The following is a 21,484-nucleotide window of genomic DNA, read 5'->3' on the forward strand; positions in this document are numbered from 1 at the left end:
CAGTGAACGTGAAGTGTTATACTTACACAAGAGATGCCATGCTTGCTAGGTGTGCTTAAGTTGCTGCTGATTTGCACACAAGAAGGGGAGTAACCTTTGTTTTTGTTGTCTGTATTTATGCTAGGCAAACTTCTTCCACAACTGAAGGTGGCCCACAATTCTCAAAGTAAAAAGATCACCCTTTTAGTTGGCATGCTTGTATTTTGTGTAGAAAAAGCCTAATAAATCACAGAAAGAGAGAAGATGGGAAAATACAGCTGCTGTGTCATTGTACTGCAGATTGAATCACATGATTTCAAAATTTTCAGCAGCAGCAAGAAGAGCAAAGTCAGTAAAATACATTGCAGAAGTACATGCAGTTTTGAGGCAGCCACATGGTGGACATGAGGGCTTCCTCAGGCCTAACAAATAACCTGTCTGGTTAGAGAGGTCTGTTTCAGAGATGGAGGGAGATATGAGGCAGCACCTGGTCTGCTTTTTCTGTCTGTGTAGGCTTGGTTGCTCGTTTTATTTTAAAAGAGCTTCAAAATGAACAACATATATCCCCACCTAGGTGAATAATTTTGTTTCAGTCCACAGTGTGGCACCTCGATTTCAGCTGCAAAGACTGTGGCTCAGGGTGCCAGGCCCCGTGCTACAACAGCTGAGATGGGGACATGTGCTCCTCTGCCATCCCTGCTGTGGAGAGGGCGAGGTCAGGAAATCAAATGTTGGGATTAGTAACACAATACACCACAGTAGGCAAATTCACCAGGGCTCATTTGTTGGAGCCTGAACATTTCTGAGAGCATATTTAAAGCCTTTTGCTTTGGTGTGGGGTTTGGGGTTTTTTAAAATTGGTTTTGTTCCTTGGCTTTTTTTATTTCTTTTCTCAGTGGACTGAGCTCCTCTATGGATTTCACTCCAGGGAGCTGTGGAAGAGCTGGCCTTTCTCATGGAGCAACCTGCAGGAAGACATAACAAAGACTAACAGAACTCTCAGGTAGATGACCTGCAGCCACATTAATTATTGATCATGTTAGCAGTTGATGAGTTTTGCTAAATTGATCTGTGGCAAGGTAATGTGAATTAAAAGCTGCTTAAATATTTAGTTTTGGGTTCTTTCTATATGGCAGGAATTTGAATTAAAGGCTACACAGGAGTCATGACTGGAATCAACTTTTCAGTAAAGACAAGCTGTCAGAATAAAGGGTGCTATCTAAATGTAAATCAGGATTTCTCAGAGGAGGAATCTCTTGCAGGTAAATATTTTAATGGAGGACTGGAAATTTTTCCTCACAAAATTCTCTAAAGGTAGGATGATAGATTAAGATTTTCTTGTCATTAGTTTAATTCCTCCATATTTTACTTTAATTAAATGCTGCTGCATCTGAGGTAGGGCACAAAGCATTTTTGGGAAAAAGAGAGACTAAAAGCCTGTAGGAAGTGAAGGAGGACTATTGGCTGAAACTCCATATGTTTGTTGCAGCACTGCAATGCTGTGCAGCTGGAGCACAGCTTGAGTGAAATGAATCTGTAGATGACTGGTGAGAGGAAGTAAGGGGGCTAATTCTGACATTGGATACATATATGTGTGTGTGTATATATATATATATATATATCAGGCAAAAGAATTTGCTGATGACTCTGCACGGGGGCTTGTAACGGAAGGGAGCCAGTGCCCTGAGCTAAAGTGCCTTTGCCAGTGAGATAAGTCCCACTGAAGAAAAATCACTCCCTCTGAAGTGGCTCAGATCCCCTCAGCATGCTCAGATCCTGCTGCATTGCCCCACAAACTATTTTGAATGACTGTATGATGTCATTAATAGAGTTTTGAAGGCTGACATGCATTCTTGGTTGGTTTAGGTGCTGCAGCTCCAAATAAATCCTTCCCTGGTTTCTCCTAGCCTCTCTCCAAGGTAACATCCTTAATGTAAACCAGTCTTGGTCCTGAAGTGGAAATGTGTTTTATCTCACCAATTTAGTGCAAACAGGCTTGAGTTATCTTTAGTGAGAAGAGAAGGCTCCTGCTTTTCCTACTGTGGTTTCTTCCTTACAGTTTGTCTCACTTCATTCCTTCATGTATCAGAGAGCACTTTGGTATTCAAGGGTATTTGTCTTGTTTTTTCTCACCCTTCACAAAAGCTGTCCTCTGCTTAACATGCACATTTTTTCCTTCAGAGACATTTTCCTCTGTAGGCTCTCTGAGCTGGCCAGCTGCCAAACAGTAGGGTGAGCTGCATGAAAAAGCCTTGATCATTGACAGGCTGTCTTACAATTTCTTTCTTGTATTCAAGATGCAGATGGATGTTATTAGAAAGGTTTTTACTTCGAATGTGCGCGGCTTGTCCACATGGCTGAGATTAGTGCTCAATACTCTTATAATGCTTTTCATCCTCAAAAGGACTTCACAAGCTCCAGCCCTCAAAACACCCCCACAAGGTAGGTGCCCGAGTTTTGTTATGTGTGTTATAACAAGGAGGGACACATGTTAGTAACTTGTTCAAAGATGTATACCACAGTGAGCATTGTAAAAGAAGGAATTATTTACACTTTCCTAATGTTCTTCTGTGATGTGTTCCTAGGAAAATAATAACTTAAAAGACTTCACCATGGCAACACGTTTTCACCCATGAAAGAAGCGATTAGTGACATCAAAAATTAAAATGTATCTCAGGTTATAGTACTACTAGATAAAAATGCAGCATTTCTAAAATTTATGAGGCCAAATATGCTACTGCACTAAGCTTCAATTAATACAGCAGAACTGGAGCCCACAGGGATCATCAAAGAGACTCAAATTTGATAGAAGATTTGGAGCACTTGCCTCAAACCATACTTCGAAACAGAGGGAAATGATTATAGGAAGAATGATGAAAAATGCCTTCTCAGTTGAAAGGACAGTGCAGGATTATTTTTTTCCTCTGCTTTGACTGCATGATTATAATTAAAACAGCTCCAGTAACCTGAACAGTCCCAGTATGAACTCCTTTCCACAGAAAGTTCTTGTAATATTGTACCTCATCTTAGTGAGGAGGTTGAAATAAGCTGTAGCAGTAAAAGATATCTTTATAATTATGTATTTGCACTGAGCTTCTACTGGCATGAATGTGCTGACATGCTTTACCTTGCACAGACAAGCCAGTGGATGTTCCCGGTTTTGACCAGCACACGTAACCTGGCCAGGGCCACTCTGTGATGTGGTTTCTAAACTAGGTGGTCAAAACCTCAGAGGCTGTCTGATAATCATTATTTAAGGTCTTTGCAACCTCAGTGGGCCTGAGGGCCTGCAGAAGTAGCTGGAATATTGTCTTGGGAAACAGCAGCCAGCCTGGTGCCATGAGGAGCAGTTGATAGGGCTGTGAGATGGTGAGGCTCCTCTGCATAAACCAGCAGGGCTGGCTGGGGGAGCCCACAGGCACAAGGGTTTGCCCCACAGACATACACCCACCTTATGCTTTCTGGATAAACAGGCTGCAAATAGCCTGGCTAGCCCAAGCCCTGCAGAGGGTAAAGCTTGATGGGCTAAAGCAAGTGTATATTCTAATTCTGTTCCCTCTTTCCTATTTTTTGGGAAGCATTACTTTCTTTCAGATTATTGGGGTTTTTTCACAGAGTGAATACTTGCATAGCTGTGTCAGTAGAATGAAGGACTTTGCAGCATCTCAGGAAAGATGCTGAGTGTGGCTGAACTCTCTGGTGTGTCATGTAGGACTGCATGCTTGGTGCTGCTACAGTGGGGTGAAGGGTTGGAATGGTATAAACTAGTCATGCTTTCTTAGCCCCAAAAAGTTTCTTTTTTTTTTTCCCCCAGAATACTTTGATATTCCATCTTATCTCCCTCTTGTTTCTCTGAGAAAGTACTCTGGCCCCATAAAGTACTCTGGAGAAAAGGGAAAAGTGAATAATTTTCTGGTTTTATGACTACTATGCAGTGTTTCAGGTAAATCCAGGGAAATGATGGGCACATAAATTAGTGAAATTTTTCTTAAGGGAAATTACAAGTGGAACAAGTTATCACATTTTTATGGTTCCTACATCCTTAGCCTTTAATGCCAGCTACCTGATTTCACTTTATAATTGTGCAAGTGAGTGCATATAGGCCAATTAAGTCTTTTCAGTTGCTTTCAAAAGAGTTGCAAATGCCTGCTAGAAGATGGAGATACCTTATGATTTAACCTTAATCATTTGGGTTGCAATTAAGAGTTGCTTTTTCAGGGCCATGATTTACCTGTAGAGTAAAAAAGACATACATGTGCTCATACTGTGAGGTATTTTAGTGAATAGCTTAAAGCTATGCGTTGCTTTGGATATCTTCAGTACTTTTATTTCTCTTTAAAATTTACTGAAACAAAGATCTGCAAGCACTGCAGAATGGGTTCAGGCCACTGTAGTCCACTTTTTCTCAAATGCCATCATATCTTCATCCACCTATAAATTCCTTTCTTATTTTTCACAAGATTAGCCTTGGAACCTTCAGGTTTGAGGCTCCCACAAAGTGAAGTGCAACTTAATTCTGGCATGCACAAGTCTTTTAAGATCTGACCACAGTAGGAAAACACTTCCCCTAACTTCAGTATTGGTCTCCACATTCAAATGAAATGAATAGCTGTAGCATTATTGATGGTTTAAAAAAATTTTTTTTTTGCTTGAAAGACCCCTCTTTGCACTTTGAAGGTCTGCTATATGTGGTTTTAATCAATTGTATTTATATTGAGCAGCAGTAACAACCCGCTGTCAGGGTCAGACATTTACATATAAGGTGAGAGGAACCCTCACTGGGAGTGTATCAGTGATGAGTGTGGGTTAAGGATTACCGGTACTTCAAATAAAACCTCAGAAAGTCTCTTTGAAAAGAAACAAAATATCCAGGAAAGTACTTGACTTCTGGAACATTGAGAATATTTTTGTAACACAAGGGACCCAGACACATTAATTAAAGCTGGAATTTTCTCCTGTGCTTCAGCTCCTCTGCTCCCCAGCAAGAGGAATCTAAGCTCATACCTGAATGCAGTAGTAATGCAAAGGCTCGAGGCAACTTTGTTAGCTACTCACATCAACGGAATGAAGTTGCACAGCTCCCTTCCACCTGAGAGAAGAGCTGTTTGAGCAGTTCGTGCGTCGCTAACGAGGCACAGATGTCGCCACTGGGCAAACAGGGGCAGGATTGTTGTGTTGTTCGTCATGCAGCTCTTCCCAGGGCACAGCTGAGCGCCCCTTGGAGAGGTGGCTCTCTCTGGGGGCTCCAAGCAGTGCATTGTTTTTCTTAGCTGGAGACCATCCTCTGCTGCAGCACTGTGAGAAGTCCCTAAAAGCCCAGCAGGGATTACAGACATGAAGAAGGTGCTGAGCTGTTTTAAACTAGCGGGATTTTGTTGGTCTTGTTGAAAGATAGGGGCTTTGATCAGATGAGGACCTGGGCTGTAAAACAAAGATACACTGAACAGGAGAATGATCCAGCCCAGCCCTTCTCCCACCCAAGAATCTGCTTCCTCGTGTGAATGCTGCTCACGCACAAGCTAGAGCATGTGGATGCCAATCTCCACCCTCCAGTTTATTTGCAGGAGGGTACTTGTGAAGTATTTCAAGACTTCCTTATCCCAAAGACTAAATACACAGGACTGTCTCCATTCCAGCTAGCACCATTTGAAGGAAGAGAGATAAAATTTAAATATGGATAGCAGGAGTGTGGCTACAGTGGCAGTGCACAGGGCTCTCGTCATGCCAGTCAGGTGCCAGGACATGTCAGTAGTCTTGTAAGTGGCTACTAAAAATATAAAAAAAAAAAAAAAAATAAAAAAAGGAAAATTCTTGGCAAATAGCTTCCTCCAACAAAATCTTTGAGAGTTCCTGTACTTTTCAAAAGTTACATCTTCCAGAGTCATCTATTTCATCTGTTTGCCACAAAGCGTTAATCTCAACTACCTCTTTCTGTCCAATTACTTCCCACATGTCAGTTTCTCTTCCTGACCTAGAAAACTTATTTACAAGATATACTTGGTTGGCTACAGATCTTCATCTGCAACTTCCCTCTGCTACTTGCTCTGCAAAGCACAGCAATAAAGACACAAGCTTTATCTTCTTCTTTTAATTTTTTTTCTAGAAAGGAAAAGTGAAACAGGCAGTGTGTTCCCGTGTTCTTCTGCACGAGAAGGCAATGGTGCATGTTCTCAGCACAAATCAGTTGTTGCAGGAGTAGGAAGATAGTGTTTATCACAGCTAGCTGCTGAATGTTTAAGGAGTATTGTGAGTATCTGTTACATAAATGAAACAAATAACAAAATTAACATAAAAACCCTGAGGGAAAGTGATAAGTTGTTGCTGTCTGTCTTAGATCCAAGAAACACAGGGAATACATTGTGTAAACTTCTACCTCAGAGTTAGTGACTGCTTAAGAGTGCAGTACTGCTTGTTTCTGTCTGGTCCTTCACGTCTCTTTGTGTTACTGGAGGACAACTGAATTTTATCCTTGAATTTATCATTATGCATTTGAACAGAAGCTGAAGGTTACAGTGGAAATAGGGATCTCTGTATTAAGTTCATTACAAAAGGAAAGGAATAGAAAGTCTTAATTTTCACTGCTGACATTAACAGACACTGTAGAATGTATGAAATGCATTTGGTCATAATAGTGTGTAATTTTTTTATGATCTATTAATAATATTCTTTGAATACAGGTTCAGTGAGGAGCTCTGCACACACAAGGCCAGGCATATTATCATTAACCTGTCCAGAATTATCAAAACAATTTCACGATAAGCTTAGATCACCTTGGTAGCTTAACTCAGTGTCCATTACCTGGAATATGCTTTCTTTGGACAGAGTAAAACTGGATTTTAAAACTCTTTTATTCCAGTTACTGGATGGCTTCTTCCTGGAAGAATGGATGGAACACAAATCGATGGAGTCTGGTATTGCTAATTTGTAAGTAACAAAAATACCAACTTTTATAGAACTCACTGAACTTAAAGCTGATTCTATCCATTTAAATTGGTACCTAGTACTTGTCACAGTATGATATAGGTGTGAATATGCTTTGCCAGGATATGTATGCACAGCAGAGAAACATTGACTTAAGTACACACCCACACATCCCCATATGCTTTGAACAGATCTAAATGGTGACTGAAGGAGGCTGAGCCACATAAACATTATCCACAATGACTATTAATTTCAAGGCAAAGCAATAATTCATAAAGGTTGTTAGGAAGCAATGTAAATGCAAATGCCCTTCTAATAAGTGCTGGCAGTATTATGTTGGAATGTGTTTGTGATTCACCACAGTGTGTCAAGCAGGGAGGAGCGTGGATGATTTCTGTGGAAGATGGTGACAAGAGTAAAGAGGTGAAAACTGACAGGAATGTGGCGTTTGGGGACTCGGTCCAAGGAATAGCTCTAGCATGGGCTGACTTAGCAATGCAGTAAGTGCTTGGTGCTGGAGTGAGGATGGGCAATATCTGGAATAATTAATCAATAATTCATTATGGAAAAATGCTATCAGCTGTAAAATTAATTTGTAGAATAATGCCCTCTAGTAATGCCATAAGTTATAAATATATTCATATTTTTTTAAACAGCTAGTACAAGCTGAAGACAAATGCTTCAATAATATATAATATATAATATATAATATATAATATATAATATATAATATATAATATATAATATATAATATATAATATATAATATATAATATATAATATATAATATATAATATATAATATATAATATATAATATATCTAACTTTAGAAAAATGAAAAGGTTTCTGATGGCAGCCAGTGAAAATTAGTTAATTAGCATAGAACCCTAGTATTGAAAACAGAGCACTGAGAGAAAAAGGTCTTAATAACAATGTTAACAATATTTTTTTTCTCATATAAATATTTTATACCCTGGTGCAGGAATAAAGTTCCTATGTTTTTCATTTTCCTAGCAGAGCTTTACATGTTTTATTTATCATTCTGCATGATCTATTAGGTAACTTTATCATGGAATGTTTTATGAAAAGCAGTATCGTTGGATAATAATGATCATCTGGCTATCTATCATTAATATGTATGAATGAAATTATTTTAAAGACTTGACCAGCTTTGAATAAATAGTAATCCCATCTATATTTGACTTTCAGACAATTTCTACTTTTGATACTTTTGCACAATCATGTAATATTTGGGTTGTAGAAACTTCAAAAGATTATTTTAAATAATGCAATTATAGTTATTTCAGAAAGAGTAAGCTTGTTCTTTCTCTTAGGAAATATATTGGCCTAGTGTAAAATAATGAAATGTAAGTTTGGGTTTTAATTTGTTCAGTAATTTAAATTTCAAAGGCAATGAGTAAGAAGGAAATATTTTTTCCTTTTTTGAGATGTTGTTTACTGAAATACATTATTTGAAATATATGTGACACCAAATATATAGATCATGAAATTTTTATGATATACATTCAACTGCTGAAATGGTTCCTATGTATATCCTGCCTATGTTAGTTGATGGATGACTATTTGGAAAGGAACAGAGTGCATTTTTTAACCTATACATTATTCAGAAAGTGTCATCTATCTAAAACAACACTGGCTTTAATCTCTCTGATACTTTTGCCACTGTGCAGCAGGTGCAATTTGAGACTCACACAGAGCACCTCTCCACGCTGGCAGCCTGTCACAGAGCACACCAGGACTGAAGCACTGACTTACTGCTGTGTGCTTTGCACCGTCCCACTGAACCGACCTCTTCCACCCCACATCCTCATGAGCAAAAGATGCAATCTCACTGCTTCTCTCTGTGCTTCATTTTCTGTTTAAATAAACAACTGAAAATTCTGCTGCTAGTGTTACTAGAAACAGCACTTTGCTGTGCTTCTTTACACAGTTTAGTTGCCAGTTTTGTGTCTCTTTTCACAGAAGGAGAAGCTGGGGCAGATGTTGACATGAGATCTGGAGCACACTTTCGCGGTGGGGGTACCAGGACCGAAGACCTCCCATCACCGCTTTTACTCTGAGGGATGAGGAGCAGGCCTGTACCGTGGTCAGGAGCACAGAGGAGGTTTGTGTAGATGTTCCAGAGCTTCAGAAACACACACTTGACCTTTGAGAGTTGCTGCTGATTTGTTCAGTGCTCACACAGTGTGCAGCACAGGCCTCCTGGGTGCTGCTGCAGTACAGCCACCTTTCCTTTTGTTTGGGCACCTTTATCAGTACAGCTAAAGGGAACACTGTGTGGACTGTGAATTCCTCTCCAAGATCATGTAAATACTTGGACAGTACATGCTGTTTCTCTAGTATTAATCTAACTAATTAAAACTGGTTTGCATACATCTGCAGCTACAGCAGAAGTTTAATGATAAATATTCCCAAATGTAGCTATGCAAATAGTCACAAATTCTGAATAAATATGGGAAATGCATTATGGTAGTCAAAAATTCTTCAGTTTTTCCTTCAAGAAAAAAACAAAGAATGATTTTCCTTTATGGTACAGGCCACGTTCTCTTCCATAACCTTCAGAATTTCATACATCTTATGAGTATAAAAGGATCATAAAACCTGCAGTAAACATTCAAGGATTATTTTACTATGGTCTGTGTTAGCTTTCTATCTATCAGAGGTGCAGAGTGGTTGTTCCATATTGTGCCCATACATAAGTGATTACTGTATGACAAATATCCACAATGACAGAGGATGTTATGTAAAAAATTAACAGACAAAACCACCCAAACAAACAGACAAACAAACATGCAAACAAGCAAACTCACATGCCCTTCATCATAATGCAAAAGGTACTAAAAACTGGAATTGTGAATAGTGGTAATCCCAGCCATGCATAAATCCCAAAAGGTGAGAGTCATTCTTGGAAATGGTGCCACCCTAAAGAGAGAGCATAGAGGCTAGTCTTATTTGAAGGATGTAGAAGCGAAGGGAGATGACTCATCTTTTGATTAGCATCGAATTCTGATTTATTGATCTACTGTGCACATTTTATAACAGTGTTAATTAAGTTCATACATATTGCAAAACTCAAGTTCATCATTGGTTACCGATTACACATCAACTCCTCATTTTATTTTCAATACTTGTGGTTTGTTATTGAGACTAAGACTTGTTTTCTCATCTTGTTATGAATGGTTCTCAAGGCTTCTGTTTGTTACTTTTGCTTTTTCATACTAGCTAAGGACAGAATATTTACTTGTTATTAAAAAACAGCCTGAGAACTCTGCTGTTTACAGAAATGTGTCTGAGAACTTTGTTGTTTACAGAAACAGGCTTGAGAATTGCTGCTTACAGCTGCCTTTTACTTTTCTATCAGCTGTATATGATTATGGCATGTCTGAACAAAACTCAATAAGCCATTTCTGAGCAAAATTCTCCAACAGAAGGATAAGATCATCTCCCCTTGGTAGTGGCCTTACTTGTATGTAAAATAATTAATCTTTGACTTAAAATCCAACAAAATTGGCTTCTGCCCAGTCCAGAGGGGATGGCTACTGTTGTCAAGGTCATCTCTGGAGGGTTTCACCAGGCCAATACCTCAGTTCCCCTATAACTCTCTACCTCCATGAATAGTTATGGAAGTATCTTTTTATGGTTGCCAAGAAGGTGCCAGGAGAGATCTGGGAAGGAGAGGGGCAATCCTGAGGGCTGGAGTTTAACTGCATGAACCTGCTGCACCTGCCATGCCATCTCCAGGAGGTAGATGGAAATGAGTACATACCCAAAAAATGGGAGAAAGGAGCATTCCTGGGCTTACAACCATATAGACTGTGTATAACTTGCTCAACTCCCTCAAAGTGGCAATGTTTTATTTTTTACCAAGACAGACTGGTGCATCCCAAGCAAACCAAGCATTTAACTGTGGGTGACTAACTACAGGTGTAATGAATTGAAAGCCATGTGGCTAAGCCAAGTGCAAGCTTTTGGAAGTGTATCTTCTTAAAAATGAGGTTTAGCAAATGAACAAAATGCTCTCAGAACTGCTGAATTTGTTTCCTTAGCATTTTAGTCGCTGTTTGACCTGACCATTTCAAATTACCTCTTGAAAGAAATGGACATATTCAGGAGGGGAGATACCCTGTATTTCTAAGGCAAAATGCTTCTATAAAATAACATAGCTATTACTTATAGCTATCCAAAAAGATATTATGCTGAGCTGTCATATTTTGTGTTGCCGGCTTTTCATACTGTTGAAATATCAACATCATATGTACTGTGTGTGTACAGTTAACTCTTGGTCTCCTGGTGTAAGATGAGTAGGAAACCTGTGTAATGTATTAACATGACCAGAAAAACACCCCCCTCAAAAAAACTCACTCCATTGTAAATTAGGGTAAGACTAGATAACAACTGAAGAGTATTATCTGGCCTGAAGAGTAACCAATAAGCAAAATGAATGACATGTCCTGGTATACATGTGTGTTTTAAATCATACTGATTTTTTGTTGAAGCTGGAAAACAGGAAGAGAGTGAGACTAAGAGAAAATGTAAGTTGCAAAAACATTTGATACCATAAATTATGGTTTGTTGAATACTTGTAGTGAAAAATGGGGGTTTCTGGAGATAATTGCATGTTTTCTCAAGTAATAACTGTCCTTACTCTGAATCTTGATGATTATTTACTGATTTATTGTTGGGATTTTTTTTTTCTATTCAGAAATAACTAGGCTGATTTCAGCAAGAGAAAAAGCCCAGCATAAAGGACACGCTAGTATCTGCCATGGAGGATATGAATAATCAGAAATATTTGCATTATACAAATATGTTGCTTACAGACACTAAAAAAGGTGTCAACACAACACATCCTTAAATATTATTGAGACATTGTTGAGTATATTTGTACATATTTCTCTATGTATAATTCTCTTCTTTCATTCATTCCCATTTATAACATTTCACGTAGAGTGTGATAGGCCTTTGACACAGATCTATAACCATTGAGATTTGTGACACTGATCAGAATACAATGAGAGCCCTGAAATCCCACTCTCTGACGTGAAACATCCCTATGAATCACAGGTATTGTGCTACCAGACAGCACAGCAAAGAATTAACCAGAGCAAAACACTAGACTTGGTGCTGTTACAGCTAATAGGTCTGAAATGAAAGATAATTGCATATTAAAATAGAGTGGGTAGCTCTGTTTTGATGTAGAGATATAAAGTTGTCAGGCAAGCTAGGCTGCAGCAGCAGGGAATGGGTGCCCTGAAGTGATTGAGGAGTGAAGCCCAAGAGAGCATTCCTCACATTCCTGTGGCACTCCTCCTATACATATGCCCCCAAAAAAAGGGAATTCCAGCACTCCGGATGGTAAACTGAGCTTCAGAAAAGCTGGCACTTTTCTATAGCTGCAGGCTTGATTCATTTGAAGGAATTATTATCATCTCTGGATGATGAACACGAGGCATATTTAAACTGTTATTTTTTAGGGCAAAGGGCATGACATTTCCAATCTGTTACTAAAAAAAAAAAAAAAAAAAAAGAAAAAAGAAAAAAAATTAAAATCCCCTATAAGGACTTCTAGTAAGCACCAATAAACAAGATGTAGAGAATGTGGAGCACTCCCTAGTATTTTCCCATGATATGCCCAGAATAATTGGTATTACTGCAAAAATATTTTGCTGACACATCTGAGTGGGATTAGCCCAAAGAGCTATCCTTGTTAATGAGCCATATCTAGAAATTGAGTAGGTTTAGTAGATTACTGTCTGAAGACACAGCATTTTTGAGAGCCACTTATGTCTAAAAGTCTGACATATTTTCTCCTGGGACTAGCAGTGTACGTTTTGTAAGGAAAAGATGGTTATCCCTGGGAAATTTCACAAATGAAAAAATCAAATAAAGATGACACTACCTTACTTGGAATTGAAGTGTGACTTCTAGTGACTGGGAATTAAACAGATTTATTAGTGTTGACATTATTTACATTGCGTGATCCGTATCAGCGAAGGGTACACATCACTTGTGAAAGCAAATACATTAATAATATTATCCTGCCGCTAATGGCATGCTAATAATACTCGCATGCTCCGCGTTTGTCAGGCTGCTGCTGAGACGTGCTCGGTTCGGTGTCGTGGTAAACAAAGAAAATAAGCCATGTTGCGAGACCCTTTATTCTTAAAAAACTTAAGTTCATGTGAGGAGCATCCGCCGCTAGATAACCCCAGAACAGCGATAAATCAACGATTTCACACCCCTCCCTTCCTCGTTTTTACCCCATAGCAACGACAGAGGGGACAGCCGGCTGATACGGATTACTTTGGAGAAGCGTGACAACAGGTGGCCTCCCCGAAGTCACTAGACTGGGCAGATCAAGTCTTTATTTTATTTATTTATTTTTTTGGCGTCCAGCTTGCCCATCAGTGGTATCGGTGACCAGGGAGCACCGCCGGAGCTGCGATGATGCGCGCCCCTCGGGACCATGGCGGCGGCCGCTCGGACTTCTTTTAGGTGGTTAAACCGGGCAAGGCCGCGTTCCCGGGGGAGGACGCTGGGGCACCGTCGCCGGAGGGGACCCCGCCGGCCGCGACCCCCGGCGACGCGACCCACTCCGCTCCTTCCCTCCCTCCTTCCCTCCCTCCTCGGTCCCGCCTCGGCCCGCCCCCTGCCGCTCCGCCTCCCCGAGCCGGCAACTTCCCCGTCGCCGAGGCGGGCGCGGAGCCCCCCATCAGCCCGGATGGGAGGAGGAGGAAGAGGAGGGAGGAGGCGACGCCGACGCTGCTGCCCGAGGGGATGCGGCGGAGCGGGCCGGCGGGAGGCGTAGAGCCGACTCGAGAGGGAGCGCCGAGCCCTTGTCGCCGCCGCCGCCGCCGCTGCCCCAGGCGGGGCTCGGCCGCCGCCTGCAGCCGCTCCGGGCGGCGGCGCTGCTGAGCCCGCGCTGCCTGCGCGCCGCCGCCGCCTCGCCGCTCGCCCCGCGCTCCGGCCGCGCAGCGCCAGGCCGCGGCCACCCTCCCCAGCGCCTCCCGGGCGGCGGCGGGAGGCAGCCGGGAGCGATGGCGTCCTACGTGGATAACAGCTTCCGCCAGGCGGTGATGAAGAACCCGGCGGAGCGAAGCCCCCAGGTGAGCGCCCCTCGCCCCGGAGCCCGCTGCCCCCGCGCAGCCCCGAGCCCCGCGGGCTGCGCTGAGCCCCGCCAGCCCCGCCGAACTCCCAGCGCTGAGTGCCCGGCCGGCGGCTCCCGGGAAGGGAGGGCGCGCATTAACGCGACAACTTTCCTCCTGCTCCCTGATTTTGGGGGAAGGAGAGGGAGAAACGCCAGCTGGGTTTGTTTTGGAGGTTGCTTCCGGTAAAAAGAAAATGAACTTAGAGTATAATTTTTTTGGTGGTGTGTTTTTTCTTTTTTGCCTTTATTTCTTTTTTTTTTTTTCCCTTCCCTCTGTGTGTGTGTTTTGTTATTGCCCCGGAGTACGGGTGGTCAGGATTTGAATTCAATCCCTACTTTTACATAGCTGGCTGGAGCTGGCAGCGCTGTTTCATAATGTAGGGGCTGAGGTCAGTGGTATTCTTGGCAAGTCCTTGCTCTCCAAAGTAGGGTGAAATCCTTACACAATGGCACCAGGCAGGAATTTTTTAGATACCTGCGCCGTGCTCCTGGAGCCTTCTTTATCAGAGGAGTGTGTGAGTCGAAGCCGTTGGTAAGCGCGGTTGTGCTTAGAGAGGCTGAGAAAGGTTAAGCTGGGGACTGGAGTGCGTACAGAAACATTTTGACTTAACATGACCTGAAAAACAACCAAACTGAATGAGTTCCTTCTGCTCCCGAGCGGTTGCTGCAGTGGCTGTTGCTGCCAACTGTCTAAAGACTAATAAGCTTTACACTGATCCCCACATCAAGCCGCGGTTCAATAGCTAATGATACAAGGAGTTACTTTGCTTGGAGTTGTAATGCCATCTGTCCTATTTTCTAAAGGCTTGTCCTGCTCTCTGAGCAATCCCTGTATTCGGGTTTTGGGGAAGAGATGCTGTTACTGATTGTTTTGGCAGGCGTCTGACTGGCTGGTGATGATTTTAAATTGGGGCAAAGAGGAAACCTTGACTTTTGCTCAGCACCCATAAGTCATTCCTCCTACTATAGATACGTCATTGTGGTAATGTTATTTTTATCCCCATGTTCATGGAATATGTGTCAGAAAATAAAACTTCTCCTGGAAAAACATACTGGCTGCATAGGCATCGTATGTGGCATGCTTTTTTGGCAACTGTATTTTTTTTTCTTTTATATAAAAAAGGAAGCTGCTTCTGGAACATGTTTTTGTGTTGCTAAACTTGTTTCTCTGTCCTTGTTTGACCTTTTCCAAATGTCTGTTTGCCTTCAGTGTTGGACCCAGCCCTTCAGTGTGTTGTGAAAGCTGAAGGAGGCTGAGTGCTCTGTCCTGGAGAAGACACTCTCTGCAAACTTGCAGCGAGGTCACTTGGATTGGTAGAGGCATAGATTCCAGCTGGGGGGTGCCTACCAGCCGTGTCCAGCCTTGGGACGTGGTTATGGAAGCATGATGGGGTGCATATGCTCAGGAAGCACTCGGTCAGGCTGTGGGGCCACCAGGCTGGGCTTGGGGAATGATGCTTTCCCTGTGGTATGGGCTGTGCCATGTGAACTGGTAAACTTTCCCCTGTCCTTGCCAGTTGGCCTTGCTGTGTAGAAGGGATAATAAGGAAGCACAGAAAGGCAGAAAATAAGAAATGACGCAGTGAAGAATCCAGCCTGAGTGCAGGGATAAAGCCCAGTGAAGGGCACGGAGCAGAGAGCTAAATTGGGAACACCAGGGCTGCATTAGTGCTGTGAAACTTCCCGAATCAGCACACTGGCAGCCTGCTGTGGCAATCACCACAGGAAAAGAAACCCACCCTTAAATCCATGAAATTGACACTGGCCCAAAATAGCCCACAAACAAGACCAAGTATGTGGGAAATCTAATGTGTTCTTAGCACTGGAAATACTGGAAACTGGTGGTGCTCTCCTGTTGCTGCTGGGGAGACTGGGCTTGCAGCAGAAAACTTGGTTGGTGTTTTTGTAAGTGGTCCATGTTGAATTGTGTGTGTTAGTTTTCTGCTGTTGGTTCTCTGTTTGATATTGTTTTACAACAGTATTGGAATTTGAAAGAAATATGCTTATGCACATCATCTTTCATCATTACGTAAAAAGGAAAAAAATACATAGAGAGGTACAAAGACCTTGTTTTTCCTTCTTCCCTTAAAGTAACTTATTGTTTCTTTACTTGTATTTTCCTGTCCTTGCTATGCTATCTCTAAAAGATAGCTACTTAATTTTGACTTTTGGGAAGTCATGAGGCTTTTTTAAAGTCAAGGGACAGTTGAAAAGAGAAAATATATTTATCATATTTGTATCAGTGCAGGAAATAGCAAGAGAAGTATGTTAGTAGCATATTTGCTTCTTACTTATGTTAACAAACTTTTTGGGGCTCAGCTTCTCCCAAACCATGATGAGGTAAATATCTGTTTGACATTACTATTCACCTTGGACTGTCAGGGTGCAAATTTGGCACCATGCCTTCACTGCAGGCTCAGAGGACAGGAGTGACAGAATGATAACCAGTATGTAAAACTTCCAGAAGTAGGTCTGATAAACATTGTTGGGAAAGGCAAACTTGACTTGGCTTGAACTTTTGTAATGCAGAAATATCTTGGTAATTTTGGATTGAACTGATTTATTTTTTTTTTTCCTTTGAGGTAAACAGTATATTCTGCAATTGCTTTTGTAAATTTATAAGTTTATATCTCTTTGGTATATCCTCCTTTACACAGTGTTTCTGAATCACAACTCAATATTCTGTTGGCTAAAGAAAGTGAAAAATAAAAGAAAAGGAGATATATATGTGGCCTGTACTTTAGCATGCCTGTTGTGTAACTCTTCTCTTTAATTGAGGTATTAAACTATTCATTTTCTCTTTGAAGACGTGAACTAGGAAGTTAATTTAACTACTTTGGGGAATCTAACTTTTAAATGTTCATAAATTACAAATGGTTTTATGCCCTTGAGCTGTGAGTAATCGAGATCTGTTTTTTTTCTCTCCTAATGTACTCTTGCATGGACTGTTATAGCTTTAAGTCTTTACAAAACAAATTCTTTGTGGCATCATAGGCCATTTCAGAAAGCCTGCAGTTTTATACTGGTGTAGCTTGCTTGAAAAAATAGGGCTGCTTTTGTTTTCAAACAAGAGAAGCTGAACCCTAATCTTTCTTTATCCTGACAACTCATTTGCATGGCATGGTATGTGAATAGCTGGTTGCTTCAGAAACTCTGCATACTGTTCACTGTTTTCATGCCATGTGGTGACGTCTGCAGGAAGAAATTTTTTGAATGTGTGCCTTATATATGTTAGATGCCTAAGGTTTGCTTCTGGAAGCTATTGGTGTGGTACATGAAGGCAGTTCAGCACAGCAGTAACGAGGAGCAGAGATGTGACAGCATCGCACCAGCTCTTCAGGGCGGAGGGGAGAACTGGACAGTAGCCCTTAGTTTGATACTAATGAGTCATTTAATGTCAGAAGACATCTAAACAGGATGCTCTTGTAGAGCAGATACTCCCTTCTTGAACACTTGAGAGGAAAAATGGTTTAATTATAGGATGTACCTATGCTTTTTCCAAATAAACTTTCAGCTTGTTCCCCAATTGTGTTATTTTTATATTTGTAACCAGTGATAGCATGATTGTGTGCAGTCTTCAGATAAGCCAGAAATGAACATTTCCTTCTTGCTACAGTGATCTCTTAAAAAAAATACAAGGCTGTGTATTTTAATGGGATCAGAGGAACTAAGCGTTTTATATGTGAGTCTAGCAAAAGAATATTTAGTCTTTAAATTCAGGCTGATTATGTGTCTGTATATCAAATACACTAGAAAACTAAAATGATCTTTTCCGAAAGAGCTTATATGGGATTTCTTTCCTTTGAAAAACAAAAATGTTTTGGAGCTTGAGTTGTGCTTTCAGATTTTCTTCACTGTCAGCATGCTGCTGTGTTGCCATCTTTTTGAGGTGAGCATTTACAGAGGAGGGTAACCCCTGTTACCAGGCTGCTAACAGCAGTATAATGCTGGGAACTGATTCTGTTGCTAAACTCCCCTGCTGGCTCTTGGTAGCCCAGAGAAGTGAAGGGCTGTGGCAGCTGATGCCTGGTGTTTGGCTGTATTGCACTGATATGGTGGCCTTTCCATAATGCATCTCAGGGCTTTGTTACGTGGTTATTCAGGAGCAGCCTTACTTTGCAAGGTTGGACGTTCTGTTTCTTTCTGGGGAGCACATTTGGCCAACAAAATTAGATTCCTAACTGTGCTTTCCCATGGTGGTGGTCAGGCTTTCTGCTGGCTGCAGTGACTAATTCTGGAGTGGGGTCATGAGCCTGTTATGTTTTGTGTTAACATTGGACCATTGTTAGTAATGCAGCTTAATGAAGAAAGGTTGTTGCTAGTTCTTGGTCTGGGCTCCTTTCTTGCTCAGCAGTGGGCTTCAAGTAGAATTGCCATCATAAAGTCAGCTGTAAGGGTAGCTGGTCGGAACTACAAAAAACCCAACAAACCTCTAGATGCTGTAGGGTTTTGGAAACTTGTTCAAAATAGTTAACATACCCTGAATGTGTTGGAAAAACTGTAGGTTAAGTGATATCTTGTGGTGGCTCTTGGGCTGTAAGTAGGGGAGGTGAATACAGATGAAACAAGTTACCATAGGCTCATGTATGTGGAGACCTTTAACCATGGGGATTTTTTCTTGCTGTGTTTCAGCACTTAACTGGCAGCATAAAAACCAAAACTGCTATTGGAAAAAAGTGGCACCTTTACCTGACAAAGCAAACAATGTATTTGTTTAGTACAGAAATAATGTATTTTGGAAGTAAGTGTACTTTTTTTTTCTCTTAATATTTTTCTCAAGCTAGTATTACTATGCAGCATTATTTCATACCCAACAAAATTACTTGTATGAATATATCTTTTTATGGCTGATAAGTAAAGCTGAAAATCCTTGCATAGCTCAGATTTTCTTGTGAACTCTTTAATCTCAGTCTGGTGAAACAGCCCTGGAATGTTTGTTTGATTCTGAACTTGCAGCGTCAATTTTCATGTCATTTTCAAAACTAAGGGTATGTACTGCAATGGGCTGCTTAGTATCCTGTTTGTTTTGAAAGAGTGTGCTCATTTCCCAGTCTTTCAAATGGGGTATGTGTGTATTTTCCCATAGCCATTCATATCTTCATGGCCAAAAGCTTTGAGAATGGCAAGAGTATTGACTTTTTAATTTCTTTTGCAGTAGTTCTGCCCTATCACAGGGCTAGTACTTTGTACATGAATAGATTTCCATATCTTTTAATGATACAAGTTTTGCCAACACTTGCAAAGAGCTTGGTATGATCAGAAGCCTTCAGCTATAGCACAGAAATATGAGTGGAAGCCTTATCCTACCCACTTGTGTGCTTTCTCATTGCATTAGATGATTGCAGCTTGGTTAGCTGAAACTGGGAAAGTGAGGGTCTAACTGCAGCGCCGATAAGCTCTGTGTAATTTCCTACTTGATTAATTATCTGTTTGGTAGAGTTTGCTTTTGATTTCTGCCCTGCAGTGGCTGAAGAAGTGTTTGCCCTGGGTTTGGACTGAGTATCTTCCTGTGACCATGTTTTTCTCAGCCTTTGTGAACACAGTCTCTTTCCCGCACTTAAAAACTGGGAGCTTTTCCGTGGCATTCTTGCCTAGGAAATGTGCTGAAGTGAGCAGTGCTGGGCCAAAAGCCCCGGGATCTTCTACTCAGTCCAAGCTTGTTTTGTCCACTTGCTTCCTGAGGTGCTGTTCAGACATCAGAACACATGTCTGTGCCCTCTGTGATGCCAAAGGACCAGGATGCTCCCACCCATCCTCACCCACCCCGCTGGTGTGGGGTGTAGCCGTGGTGCTGCAGGAAAAGCTTTGGTGGAGGAGATTATGGTAAAGCAAGACTGCTTGCTGTGGATAGGCTTGCTCTTCTGCCAGAACTGGTAACGAGCAAAATCGTCTGCTGGGCTTCTGAGACCAAAAAGGCCGAAAGCTCTTTCATGTCTTGGGTGTAAAAGTGTAGGTCAGCAAAAGTAGAGGACATACAAGCATTTTCCCAAGATCATGTTTTTCTTTAGTAGGAGGTTGGAGTCTCCTGTGGATTATCTGTTTATTCATGGAGAACCCTTGGTACCTGAGGGAAAAAAAAAAAAAGATGATTTAAGTGTAACCTCTAAAGATGATTCATTTATTTTACACTTATTACAATATCCCTTAGCTAAGGGTTTTTTGATAAATAATTGTTTCTTGACATCCATTGTTTTAAAAAGCCTGTATGTGCAAAAGTTTTAAAAAGTCTATGCTTATGCAAATTACTGAGTAGTAACTACTAGCAGTAGCTATTCATTCTGTTGAACTACTGATCTGATTTTAATATTTTTTTTTCTCTAAATCAGAATGTTGCTACTTAATCTGTTAGCATGTTTCAAGAATGACTATATGTACACTGAACAGTCATTGTAAGAACTTTGACTTCCTCATTGAGGGTTTTTTGTATCCTCATGAGAAAATATATTTTGGCTTGTGTTTTGGGAACTTTCCCACAGTAGGAGATCTAATTTTTGCGAGGTATTGTTTGGGAATTCAAAAGGAGCACTGGCAGAAAGATAGCTCTACAAAGATGCTTTGTGAGGGGCAGCTGAGCCTGCGCGCCTTGTTTGCTGCAGCCAGTGTGGGGATTTAATTTGCTGGGTATATTTTGCATGAAGGGGTGTATTTGAATTAGTCTCAAAATGGAAGTGGTGCTCTGCTTCCCTTTTTCTGAAGTTGGTGAAGTTGACCACTTTTCTTGAAAAGGGAGAGAGAGGAGCCCTACTGCAGTGCTTTTCTTACAGCTTTGTTTGCAGTTAAAATTAGCTATTTGTTCTCTCTGGGTATCTCTGTTACGCCCATAGAGCTGTAGATGTGTTTCTTTGTGTGTGTCTGTCTTGTCTGACCTGAGTAAGAGTGATTAAATATTTGATTTAGAGCAGTTCTAAGGAATTCTAGTCAACAGTAAAGGTCAGCATGTATATCATTACCTGAGCAAAACACTAAAGGAATAAAAAAAATTAAAATATTTAAATGCTTTTAGCAGGGGGAAAAAGGCATCAGTGGGCTTTTCAGCACTGAGAAAAATTAAAGGAATATTCTGATATTAATATTTCTGTGGACAGCATGATTTTCCTATTTTTCTCTTATTTGTGTGTATTCTGATAAATATGAACAACACAATGAAACAGCATCTGGTTTCAGTGTAAATTACCTGGGAATGTGTATTAAGTTTCATGGAAGACACATTTGTGGAGCATGTCTGTTGTTGACTGTCTTTACTGGGCTGTTGGTTTCTGTTTGCTTGCTTTTTGTATGTCTTGAAGTTAAAATAAACTTTGCTTAATAAAAATATTTATTATGTAGTAGTTTTGGGTTTCTAAACAGGAGGGTTTCCTGTTACCCGTGAATTGCTTGCTTAGTAGTTTGTTGTTTTGCTTTTTAGTTTATATTTGCA

General features: G+C 41.0%; 1 protein-coding gene and 1 long non-coding RNA gene across 7 annotated transcripts in view; both read left to right on the forward strand.

The window, feature by feature from the left end:
* Window positions 1–2,297: 2,297 nt before the first annotated feature.
* LOC132071995 (uncharacterized) lies at window positions 2,298–9,055 on the forward strand. Its single transcript, XR_009418277.1, has 3 exons — window positions 2,298–2,421; window positions 6,836–6,903; window positions 8,883–9,055. It is a non-coding gene; the product is annotated as an uncharacterized LOC132071995 (long non-coding RNA).
* Window positions 9,056–13,835: 4,780 nt separating this feature from the next.
* Window positions 13,836–21,484, forward strand: part of RAPGEF2 (Rap guanine nucleotide exchange factor 2) — a 185,028-nt gene continuing 177,379 nt past the window's right edge. For all 6 annotated transcript variants that reach the window (XM_059470295.1, XM_059470297.1, XM_059470296.1 and 3 more), the window contains exon 1: window positions 13,836–14,026. In XM_059470295.1, coding sequence (XP_059326278.1) covers window positions 13,958–14,026 — 69 coding nt within the window. In that variant the 5' untranslated portion in view covers window positions 13,836–13,957. The remainder of the gene's footprint in view (window positions 14,027–21,484) is intronic.

Source organism: Ammospiza nelsoni, chromosome 4 (genome assembly GCF_027579445.1).
Source record: "Ammospiza nelsoni isolate bAmmNel1 chromosome 4, bAmmNel1.pri, whole genome shotgun sequence".
NCBI lineage: Eukaryota > Metazoa > Chordata > Aves > Passeriformes > Passerellidae > Ammospiza > Ammospiza nelsoni.